General features: G+C 32.0%; 1 protein-coding gene across 1 annotated transcript in view; it reads right to left on the reverse strand.

The window, feature by feature from the left end:
- Nucleotides 1-519: 519 nt before the first annotated feature.
- The window catches only part of LOC111516108 (luciferin 4-monooxygenase), a 45,534-nt gene continuing 32,817 nt past the window's right edge, over nucleotides 520-13,236 (reverse strand). The window contains exons 4-6 of the mRNA XM_074173908.1: nucleotides 10,255-10,612; nucleotides 7,820-7,985; nucleotides 520-722 (exon numbers count right to left, since the gene is read on the reverse strand). Coding sequence (XP_074030009.1) covers nucleotides 580-722; nucleotides 7,820-7,985; nucleotides 10,255-10,612 — 667 coding nt within the window. The 3' untranslated portion in view covers nucleotides 520-579. The remainder of the gene's footprint in view (nucleotides 723-7,819; nucleotides 7,986-10,254; nucleotides 10,613-13,236) is intronic.

Genomic DNA, 13,236 nt, shown 5'->3' on the forward strand with positions numbered 1-13,236 from the left:
TTACGTAAAACGGAACGATGCTTTTTATTACCTTCCATAGTTTTACTTTGGAAAGAACAGCAAGTACTTGAAAGGTAATCTGAACAGTCTCAATGACAATTGTCCTGTCACGGTCGCCAAAAAATGTAGAGCCCAGAAGAAAAAACTACCCGTTTAACTCCGGTTCTCTCATTTCAATGGAAATTGTCAAATGTGTGTCTATGTATGTATGTGTGTGTATGTAGTTTCAATATGAAAAAATATTACAGGGTGGTTTGGTAGAAAATTCAAAATAGATTTCTTAACATTTTCGTAGCAGAAAGTATTGCTGCCTATTATTCAGAGCCATCATTTATCAGTAGGAATGATAAAATAAACTTTTATTTTCTTTTTTTTCATAAGGATTGTTTCAGAATAAGAGACAAACTACAGTGAGAATCTGTATATAATTCAATAAGAAGCAATAATTAGAAAAAACTTTTACGTGAATATGATGTTATAATTTTTTTCATATGGGTTATTTCAAAAAAAGAGACAAACAACAGTTACAATGTAAATATAATTCAATAAGACGCAGTAACTAGAAGAAAATTTAAAAAATCAGAGTTTTGACTTCTGTTTAATTTGGTAATCCCCTAAACGTTTTCTCAATTCTCGTCGTAGGATCTTTCCACTTGGATTTTTTGGTATCTCAGAAACGAAAATTACTCCTCCTCTCAGCCATTTCTGTGGAGATAGTGAATCTGTAAACGAATTGTTATCAGGTACAGAATCACTGAATAAACGAATATATTTATATATATATATATATATATATAATATATATATATATATAATATATATATATATATATTATATCTATATATATATCATATATATATATATATATATATATATATATATATATATATATATATATATATATATATATATATATATATATATATATATATATATATATATATATATATGATGAGCTGTTTTCTCGGGTTTCGCTCCGTGTTCTGTGTATTTTCTCCCCATAAGGATTATTTTCACAACGTTTCGACAAAGTCTCATTTGCCATCTTCTGGTGATGTCTGGTTTTTTTCAACTAGATATCACCAGAAGATGGCAAATGAGACTTTGCCGAAACGTTGTGAAAATAATCCTTATGGGGAGAAAATACACAGAACACGGAGCGAAACCCGAGAAAACAGCTCATCATATTTTATCCGTGAGAATCTTCGAGTTGACATATATATATATATATATATATATATATATATATATATATATATATATATATATATATATATATATATATATATACACACACCATTCTATCATTTTGGCAACAATACATTGTGGTTTTACCATCAATTTGACGTACACAACGGTGTGGCGTCAGTATATCGACGCCACACTGTTTTTGTTTAATAAATTTTGTTTCGAGAGATAGAACACTGTTTTTACCGCATTCGAACCAGATGTGACTCCAAATTGTTGGACCCAAATACCACCTATCTAACTCTCTTTAGTGTAAAGTAATTTGATGTTTTCGTGTGTGCCCAAATGATAGTAGAATGTAAAAATTCATATATAATTAGTTTGGGGTTTATCCACATTGGCGCTGTTATAGATGTATATCCAGCTTTCACTCTATCGACATTTTGGCATCGAAAGTCTGGCTACACCGTATATTGATATTTGGTCGATCTCGAAATCTTATTACTCTTCGAGTAATTTTAAGTGAATAACATTTCAACCTCAAGATATATAGCTATATACAAATGGGATTACTTACTATCATTATGGCATCAAGATACACCACTATTATAGTAATAAAATGAAGAAAAACGTAATTCAGTTACATTGTGGCAGTTCGCCACTTAGTCATGTTTTGTCGTATCTATTAAATAAAATCGAATAAAGTAATATTAAGTAGAACGTATTATAAACAAAGTCTTATTTAAATTCACAGCACTTTTTAATGAAAAAATGTTTTTATTTAGCGATGACGGCCGTTTCAAGTTATCATGGAACAGCCGTCACTACTTAATAAAAACATTTTTTTATTAAAAATTGGTGGAAATTTATATAAACTTCTGTTTATAATACGTTTCAAAGATGTATAGTTTCCACAAAGTAACGATAAAAACAATGAATTTCATAATATAAAGTAAACAATATATTTTTGTAAAATAACAATTGAAATGTACTAAGTTTGAAAATTTGATATTGGTGGAAAATTTTTATTAAAAGCGTTTTGTAATTTTTCAGGTTATTTTGACTATTAGTTTATTAGAATATATTAGTTTTTTGGTTTGTTTAGGATTTTTTGGTAGTTTTTGAGAATTTTCGGGTTCAAGGCTTTCATTATAAGTGAATATGTGTGATTATGAGATTCAAGCAGCATACCAATTTGCACCCAATTGTTATTTTTGAATTTCTTTGTTTTTTTAGAAAAATATTAACTGTTTGAAATTATTATTAGCTTAAATTATCTTTTTTAGAATTTTATGGATAATAGTCCCAAAGTATTACCAAAAATCTTAATTATTTCCTATAAAATCGGAAATATTCCAAAAAAATATAGGATCCCAATAGAAAAGAGCTTCTCCAGCTTCTATTTCAGACAAATTTGAATTAGATTAGATTATTAATCCTAGTCTAAGAGTTTTTATGTTGAATTAGTTTTCTGTTGCAGAACATTTCCTACCATTTTCGCTAATAGTGTATTCTTGAAACACCTCTGCTACCTATCCAAACTGGAATTATTTGAAAAATATAAATCCAGTATGACCTGAATAATAGTAAGGTTAATAAAATAGAATGAAATATATAAAAGTTTCTATTTAAAATCAGCTCCAAAAAACCAAACAGTTAAATAATAATATGAAAAAAGAGAACACAAGATTTGCATCTATTTTTTGTACAAAAATATTTTTTGAAACAGCTAAAAACCAAAATTTAAGTTACAAAAATGACTGTTAATGTAACTAAGATATAATTAATAAAACGGGAATGATTTTCCAAGTGTTATGATTGAAATTATAAATATAATTACACAAGGATCCCGCTAAATCCATAATATTAGAAGTTCTAGAACTCACCATAGAATAGAATATAATTTATTCATCATTGAAATATCATACACATATAACATCAATATATTTATCAGACTAGTCACACAAACTGAAGAAAAAGCAGCTCATACATTCAAATCTAAAAATTCTTCGACATTGTAAAAGGCATTTTCTAGAAAAAGGTCTATTGAAGCTTTTTTGATTTTTGAATGTATTGTAATTTTCAATATTTCCTAGTAACCTAGTTGCTTTGTTAAAAATATGACTCCTTGATAGCTTGCCGAGTCGTGCCCAAGGGCTAATCGTGAATAAGGGAGTCTCAGTCCATTTCCTCTGTGAGTATTGTGATCATGTATCATACTGATTTTTGTATGGTGTGATTCATTTCTTTCGATATTCATAGTTATGAGCAAAATATATAAAGAAGATATTGTTAAAATAGCTAGATCTTTAGAAACTGTCTTGCATGATTGTCTATAATATATGCCAGCGATACATCTAATTATTATTTTTTTTAATAACAAACACTTTTGTAAGGTATGCTGAGTTTCCCCAGAATATTAACCCATTTGAGATATTAGATTGTACTAATTCGAAATAGGCCAATTTGGGTACTTCTAGAGATACTGTTCCATGTCGTTGTCTTATTATGAAGCAGACTCTACTGTTTTGTTATTAGATAATCTGTATGTTTTCGCCAAGATACTTATATTGATTCACCTGCTATATAGATTTGTGATGTATTTTTATAAGTGAACAATGATCATTAGTAAGATTATTTTGTTGATAATTCATGAAAACAGTTTTATTTATATTAACAAGTAGACCTTTATTCATGCACCACTGTGAAAATTCATCAGCAGTTTTATTTGTAGCTTGAACAGAGAGGATAAGTTCATTTTCTGCTACTATCTGCTAGGTACCTATCATCAGCATATATTATTGTTTTTTGTGGAGAAGTTCATTTTCTGCTACTATTTGATAGGTATCATTATCAGATATTATTGTATTTTGTGGAGAAGCTGGTTGTGATTTTATTTCATCTATTACCACTATTTGCGACCTTTGACATAAATATGATGCTACCCATTCATTGGCTACTCCTCTTATTTCCATTCTATACAGTTTCTCAAGTAATAGACTGTCGTCAACTGTATCGAATGCAGGGGATAGATCAAAGAATAAACCAATTGAAATTTTTTCATCATTAAGGTTTTTGTAGATGTTGTACACATTTCGAATATGGCAGATGTTGTTGATTTTTGCTGTCTAAAACCATGTTGACATTCTGATATGAGTTTATAGTGTTCAACAAATTTACGAAATAATAGGCATATATAGGCAAATAATAGGCATCGTCGATAACTTTGGCAATTTGCGATTGCAAACAGATATTTCTATAGTTGGTTACATCATTTTTGGAACCCTTGTTTTTATATGGGTATAGACTTTGATGTTTTCAGTGTTTCTGGATGTATGCCGTCATATAAAGATTTATAAATGATGGAGGTTGACAAATTATGTCATTGACACTTTTAAGAGATTTACCGTGTAAATCATCTATTCCTGAGGCTGTAGTTTTAGTGGTATTATTAATGCTTTTTGTTGTTGTATGAGAAAGGAGATGATTTCAATTCATTTGTATTAGTTTGACTTGTTTTTATGTCAATGAAAAATGTATTGAGAAGGTTACTTATTGTTGTTTTATCTGTAGTAGTATTACCATTGATTGTTAGTTCCAAAGTATCATTAATTTTTATTTTATTCCTATTTTCATTAATAATTTTCTAACTTTCCTTATTAATATTTCTTGCATTTATAATTCTGTTGTTGTATACCATTTTTGCTCGTTTTACTACTTCTGTATATGAGTTCTTCAGTTGTATATATTTTTGTTTGATAATTGCCATTTTAAAAAATTTTGCTAATTTGCACATGTCACATACCATTTGATGCAGTTCTTTGATTTTTTTGATATCCAGGGTTTGTCCCTTTCACGATTATAATTGTTTGAGACTCTTCTTAGTGGAAACGCATTATGGTAATGATACTGATATGTTGTATAGAACGCATTGAAACATTCGTTCAAATTAGTTGATAATATCAACTGATTTGAACGAATGTTATATATATATACGTCTTCCCAAGTTTCGTTTGCCAGCACAGTAATACAACGTCTCTCTTTCAACACAAAATCTGAACTTAACTATATTATTTTCTGAATGCAGTCACTTCAAAACAGAAAAGTACTCCCACCACACTGGCGAAAAATAATAGTTTGTAAGCAGACTGCAATTTGGAGTAAAATTTCAATAGGTTTTTATAGATTATGACGTCTTAATGATGGTAAAATATCTTTCAGTTGATTACACACACGACTGCTACAAATGTTACATGAATTAAACTTTTAATAAAATTGTTTGTACATTGAGTCCATAATGATAGTACATGTGCAAATAAGACGCCAAAATCATATCTTTTGTCAATGCTGAAAAATTGCCAACCTTGTATGACGCCAGAATGTTTCCTTATGGAATGATTTTTTGTACAGAAGTCAAAATTCACCTTGGAGTGAAATATATAAATATACATAAAGTATGAGATAAAAACATGCCGACAACAGTGTGGAGTCTAAAAAAAAAATCGCTGCTATATACACAGTTAGTTTTTTAATAAACGTACTCCTTCTAGGTGACGCCAGATTACCGTTTTATGTACGGACGTCAAAATGATAGAATGGTGTATATATATATATATATATATATATATATATATATATATATATATATATATATATATATATATATATATACAAAGAGATTTTATCGAGTGGGTATGATATAAAAATAAAAAATGAAACAATTAGTGGACACAACACTCCAAAAGTGGAGTATATATATATATATATATATATATATATATATATATATATATATATATATATATATATTTGGAAGTTAATGAAGATTCAAATTCTTTTCGTTAACAAGTGTTATTAAAACAGTGAAATCTTGACAGAACCATTCTATCAACTCACAACAAAAATCAGAAAGGCACAACTGACATCTCGGGGGAAGTTTTGTGAGAGTATTTTTGAAATACTTTGCAGTACAAAGATTCTCTATAGACAGCCGATGACTCAAATGCGGCAATGGATTGACCTGATGGCACTCTCTTGATCTTTAGATGAGAAACGTTAGAACCTTTGATAGAAAACCATTTTACTGAAAGTTTCATTTTTGATAAAAGTTGACCTCTCGTTGAGGGCGCCTAGTGTCTAAAAAACCAAGGGAGGTCATCAAGTAAGTAATCAAACGAGCGGTAGCTGAATGGGCGATTGAATCATTTCAGCCCTTGACATCTTCTGTAGAGGATAACTAATTTCCAATCCTGCTTCAAAACTGAAAAATATTTTACCTATTCCCATCAAACTAAATAGAGCTAATTCAACGTAGTGTAGCATACCGACTACTAGGTTGTTTGCCAGCAAAGGTTTATATGATTATTGTTTTTTGGGACAGATAAAGCACCTGATATTAACTAGATCGATATTTGCGATCCAGTTAATTCCTAGCAAGAGTGCATTTCAAGTTTCATTCTCCACATGTTCAAAGTTTATCAAAATATTCATGTCGGAATCTTATATTTGCATTCAATATGGGACGGAAATTAAGTCTAATATGTGAATATTGTTTACTTTTAGTGGATATTCATTAATATAAATTTATTATAAATCAATCTAAATATATTTTAATCTGAATATCCAGTAAATATCTTAATTCAACAAAAAAATTCAACTAAAATCAACACTTAATTCAAATACTAATTTTAAATTATATTCTCAAATAATTTATTCCATGAATATAAATTATTTATTATTTTTTATTCTAAATTTTTTAAATTAATTTCTTCTTTTCACACCACCCCCGCAGTAATTTTGATTTTATACCGATAAATAAAAACTTTCCCGAATTTTTTATCATAATAATTTTCCATTATTTTTTATCTTTAAGACCCAATGATTTCAATCTCACACAATAAAATTACTCAAACTTTTATTCTCAGTAATTTTCCATCAATCATAAATTTTTTAAACTATCTTCCCTAACAATTTCAATCTTACACCAATAAATAAAGATCTCTAAAATTTTCATTCTCAGTAATTTCACGTTCCTTGGTACAAACTTGAAAAAAGACGACTTATGGACAGCATAGCGTACGTGAATGTTTAATTTACTCTCCAAGAGGTAATAAAATGTTTTGTTTCGTATGCTGTCTTTTTGATAGTTCGTATTGTTTATTATAAAAATATTTCTTTTATTATAGTTTTGTGATATTAATCCTTTTCTTGATGGAAAATACAGTATTACTTCGAATACCTGTGCCTTTTTACTGAATCTTGGCGCATAGTTATGGTGTGCCTCCCCTCGCCCTTAGTTTTTAAAATCGCCACTGAGAGGATTCATCAATCCGAACTCATCCTCAATAAACCAGAACGATCTATATCAACTGCGCATGATATTGACGTCCTAGAACCTGAATTTCGCAGAACCAGAACAAACCTTGTATTATCAAAGGGGATGCGGCAACGGTAGAAATGGTCTACAGTGTTGTGATGCAGTAGTAAAAACCAGCTGACGACGGCTGATAAACTCGGGAACATCGAAAAAAATAGTCTAGTTGAGGTAGTTGTAATACTTAGTAATTGTTGATTGAATACTCATTGAATGTGTAAGGCTTCTATAATATATTTAATATGATGAATAACTCACTAGCTACGAAGTCCTGCAGTTCTTTTTCTGTGAGATTTTCGCCTGGCTTCTTCACAATGAAAGCCAATGGAAGTTCACCAGCTAGAATGTCTGGTAGTCCAACGACTCCAACATCAAGTACCTTCGGATGATTGATTAATAGTGCCTCAAGTTCTGCTGGTGCTACCTGCAGAAAAAAATTGATGAATATTGAATATATACCACACAAACATTACTGCCATTTTTCATTTCAGAACAACAAATATCTACAACGCATTGGTTATGGGTTTGTGATAAGTAACATCACTTTCCTCATCTGATTTTCTGAAGTAAATGAATTAGGGTCGCACAAAAAAGTTTGTGAACATGAATGATTTTCGAACATAAAATTACATAAAATTTACAAAATACATCAATAGAAAAAATTAGGAAGTGCGGATCCTATATCGGTGAAACTAGGAGGCCATTGAATGTTCGCATTGCCGAGCACAGGAAACACACACAGCAAGGGGAAACCAGCAAATCAGGAATAGCAGAGCATATTTGGACCCATCAACATAACATCGAATGGTCCCAAGCTGAGATCATACACAAAGAGGAACATTGGTTTAGGTGGAAATTCAAAGAAGACGCATACATGTTATCCAATAATGTATTCAGCCAAGCTAGCGTAGAGATACACAACATATGGAAACCCATAATCAAGCGAAAAATGGCCAACTCCCACCAAACGGTAATCTCCCACTGAACCAGTGAAGCGGATAAAGGAAATCAGAGAAAAGTGAAAGTACTCAAATGACCTATTGATAGTCAGCTCACGGAGGAATCGGTCCAGTAATCACCCGAAGACGATTATGGATACTAACAATCGAAATGTCGTGAATTGATTCGGCTTGGAATCTCTTAACTTTTAATTTCATTTTATTTATTTTTTGTTCAATTTTTTTTGCTTAATATATTTGTTTTTTTCAGCTATTCATTTTAATTCTTCTTCTTCTTTAATTTTTTATTTTCCTTTCTTTAGTTATTTCAGGTATTTTAAATCATGTTATATAATATCAGAAAATAGAAGTCTGAACTAATGAAATTCATTCTGAGACAATTTCAAGAAAAAAAGTCTGTTTCAACTTTTTTCTGGAAATACTTCGTTTCGGAAATACAGGGTGTTGAAATTGAGTTTTTTTGTTCGTTTTTTAGCAATAATTTTTGCAAAAATTCGATTTTTCGGCAAGTTTCATTTTCTTTTTCCAGAATATCCAAAATCACAAAATGGAAGTAAACAATAAATTAGATGACATATAGGAATAATTCACCAAAATCAGGTTCAAAAATGAAATGACATTCATCAACAAGGATAAAATCGATGATAGATGAAAAATGTGACAAATGTTGAATAAACTATCATATTACCCGAGAAAATGTATCTGAATATTATTTTGGTCTGTGAAGAGTTATCATAAATATAAATCTCAGTAAAAATGTATGAACGAAAAATTTTTCAGTATCAGTTGTGAATTCAGTTCAGGTTATTTTAGGTTTTTCTTATCATTCATTCAAAAGTTGAAATGTAACTATAAATTTTGCTAGAATTTGTTATTTCCAATTTTTTGTTCAATGAATTCTGACTTTCAGTAAAGTGAATTATTTCACGAAATGATCTTCTAGTTTTGTTATTTGCTACAAATATAATTTTGGTATTGTTTTATAGTCCATAACGTAATCCTTTGAAATCACATGCTCCGCTAAACTACAAGATCTTTTATTGAGTCTACAGTCACTTTTATGCGATGTAATTCGTGAAGAGAGGTTACGAGAAGTCTTACCACTGTAATCCAAATTACAGGATGTGCATGGAATACTGTAGATCACATTATATTTTTTTTCGCGAGGGAAGTTTTAATTTTCGAACAAAGGTGAGAAATAGTTTTGCAACACTTCTTGGGAATTTTGATATTTTTGATATCCCGAAAGATATAAAGTAATTATGAATATACTGAATTGAGAAATATTGAAGGAATTCATTATGCTCATTATTGTTGTTTGAAGAAGAATAATAATTGGATTGAGACAACACTTCTCTATCTATGAAATACATTTTTAATTATTCAAATTTAATATATTTGAGTATATATTGGCATTTAAATTATTGAATAAATAACGATTCAAAAGCTTTGGTGAATAAGGATCATCTATCAAAATATTTCGTAGTAATTTAAAATAATTTTTGACAAAATCTGATGGAATGATTTTGTAACTTTTTCTTTGAGAGCTAAATTGGGTTAGTTTTCATTTTCAAGACCATGTGGTATAGACTTCCTGTATCACATGGTCTTGAAAACTTTACCTTTACGTGTTAGAAATCACACGTTGAAAGGTAAGACCTCGTTAATTTGATAACTCCCATGTCAAAGAAAGTTATATCCTGTATGGAAAATAAATATTGATTAGGTGATTACCTGATATCCTTTGTACTTGATCAGTTCTTTCAGTCTGTCTACGATGTAGAAGAACCTATCGGTATCATAATAACCCAAATCCCCAGTCTTTAGCCACCCATCTGACGTAAATATGTGTCTCGTAGCTTCTTCGTTTTTATAGTACCCCTTCATCAGCATAGGGCCCTTCACACAAATCTCTCCGACTTGATGAGGACCAAGGGATCTACCGGTTTCTGGATCCCTCACTTTCAATTTCATGTAACTTACAACTTTTCCTACAGTTCCAGGATTTCCGATCTCATTTGGATTGACTAGAGTGACGGCCAAATTTATTTCTGTGAGACCATATCCTTGTGTGCATGACGTGATGTTCAACCTAAGGTGAGTAAAGTATGATGGAATGGCCAATACTTGATGGAAATTCATAACTAACGCATTCAAAAAACACTTTATTGTGAGATTATCACTAAACGACTTCACAAAAACGCAACACGTGTTCCGCCATATAATGGCGTGTCTTTAAGGCACGCCCGACGAAATCATTATATGACGTATTTCGCCATACAATGGCGTGTCTTCAAGACACACCCTCGGTAGAAAATAACATTTTCCTGAGGTGGCTTGAAGGGTACGATAGGAGTAAAGGTAATCGCATTGCCGACTCTCTAGCCAAGGAAGCAGCTGGACTAAGAACTTCAGGACCCAGTGGCACCTACGGCCTGATGGCTTCGACAATTGCAGAACTAGACAAATGTCACATCCATGCTCAATCCCTAAAGAGATGAGATGAAATCAAAGGATGCAATCTTGCCAGGATTACCCTGGGCGACCCTGGGAAGCTGGCACCGAAGACATATCTGGCGATAACCAGGAAAAATCTACGTAGGATTTCTAACTGGCCACGATCAACTAAGGAAACACAGTAACACTATGGGGCTAGTGGACACCTCTATGCAGGATATGTGAACAGGAAGATGAAACTGTCAGGCATGTCTTATGCGAATGTCCGGATTTGTTGTCAATGAGAGAGTGTGTGTTCGGTGAGTCTTGGCCTATACCGGTCGATATAAAGGAGATGTCACCCAGAGATCTGACAACTTCCCTAGAAAGGACAGGATGGACGATAACCTAGGAGGACAACTCCTAGAGAAGATGCACAATGGGTCATATGTGGCCTAAGTGCTGTGGGCCCACACTCACCCTCCCTACTTTACAGATACAGACAGGTACACCCGAAGAAGCCGTTGTATGGCGGAACACGTGTTGCATTTTTGTGAAATCGTTTAGTGAAAATCGCACAATAAAGTGTTTTCTGAGTACATTAGTTCCCAAGTGTGTTTTTTCAAACCACTCCATTCTTTGATGACTGAAAATATATTGATGGACTAAACGAGAACAAATAAAAAAATTTGGAAAAAAGACAAATCTCTCAAAAATGAATTTTAAGGAGAGGCTAACTACCGTCGGAAAAATAAGTTTTTTTCAATTTACATTATCCAAAGTCGCATCAAACTCCAGTGTTATTAGCGACTGAACAATGCATCAGTTGTAGGGGTATTATATAAGGTTGAACAAGTTGATATTTTCTAAAAATTTTACTATATTTCCAATTATACATTTAGGTCCTGATGCGTTGTTATTTGAAGGCGGGATACCATGAGTTGGTCTTCCATTGAGATATGGTCAACAGTTACGGAAGAGTCGCACACTTCACACATAGAGCTGGTGTCGCCGGCAATGAGGTATCCATGGGTGAGGCGAGTGTGGCCTATTTGCAGGCGAGATATTATGACCTGGGTTTTCCTACTTGTCGAAAGATGTATCCATAGAAGTACACTTGTTTTCACTTAGGAATGTTTACTGCTAGACCCATTCCAGTGAGGATCATCTTGTAGTAGGGTCTCATATCTGTATGAAAAACATAGTTTTCTGTACTGCCTAAAATACTGATAGTGTCTTCTGTAGCTAATCGTTCAGCCTTTTCGATTCCTATTATACCTACCTGTGAAGGGAACCATATGAATTTTCTGACTTCCCCTTTTCCATAGAGTATATTGATCAGTTCTTTTATGTGCCGAATGATAGAATGATTGAAGTATTGGTTGATTGCTTCCAGGGCACTTAAAAAATCTGACATAGTTGAAAATTGCTCTCCTCTGTGTACTGTAGTGTTTTCCATATGTCGTAAAGATCTCTAGTGAACACTGTGTTTCCTAGGAAGAGTTTGAATGGTGAATCACATTGAAGACTGGTGAAAGCAGTTCCTACGCCGTCTTCAGACTTAGATGCGTTCGTGTAGATTGTTTCAAAATCCTTCTATTTCGTATAAATCATTTCATACAGATTACATTTAATGACTTCCCAGTTAATGGGGTAGTCCATTAAGTGTGGTTAGGAATATGTGTGTCGGAGAAGGTTTTTGTTTGATAGAGGTTAAAATTATGTAGATACTGATTTTGTCTTTCGTAAAAAGAAGGATCAGCTCTCTCCTTCGTAAAAGATGTTGACAAAAATCTATGAGCGATTACATTACGGTATCCTTGATTTCCAGGGTGTTCTGTAATGAAAGCAGCATAAATGAGGGATTAAAAACTACCTTCGGGTTGCTAAATATGGTTCGCCTGATTCACATTGTGAGCTTTCGGTTGGACATGTGCAGAATATCCCAAGGGCAATTCTGATAGTATTATTGTGAACAGTATCCAGTTGTTTCAGATACGATTTCTTCATTGAATTATATAGTATGCATATGTTTTTTCCAGTTCAGCTTTGGATCGAATAACATACTCAAAAATTTGACCTGTTCAACGTGGGCGATATTCTTGTTAAACATTAGAAGTTTGGGTGAATTATCTTTGGGACGTTTAGAGAAATGCTTCTTTTGGTCTTCTCCAAGTATATTTGTAGCCCGGAGCTTGAGGACCATTTTTGTAACTGGACTGGAAAATATTGAAGATGATTATGGACAGTCTTTAGATTTTCACCTCTACCAAATACAAC

Source organism: Leptinotarsa decemlineata, unplaced genomic scaffold (genome assembly GCF_025532065.1).
Source record: "Leptinotarsa decemlineata unplaced genomic scaffold, Ldec_3_MD MMD2_tig00000505_RagTag_RagTag, whole genome shotgun sequence".
NCBI classification, from domain to species: Eukaryota; Metazoa; Arthropoda; class Insecta; order Coleoptera; family Chrysomelidae; genus Leptinotarsa; species Leptinotarsa decemlineata.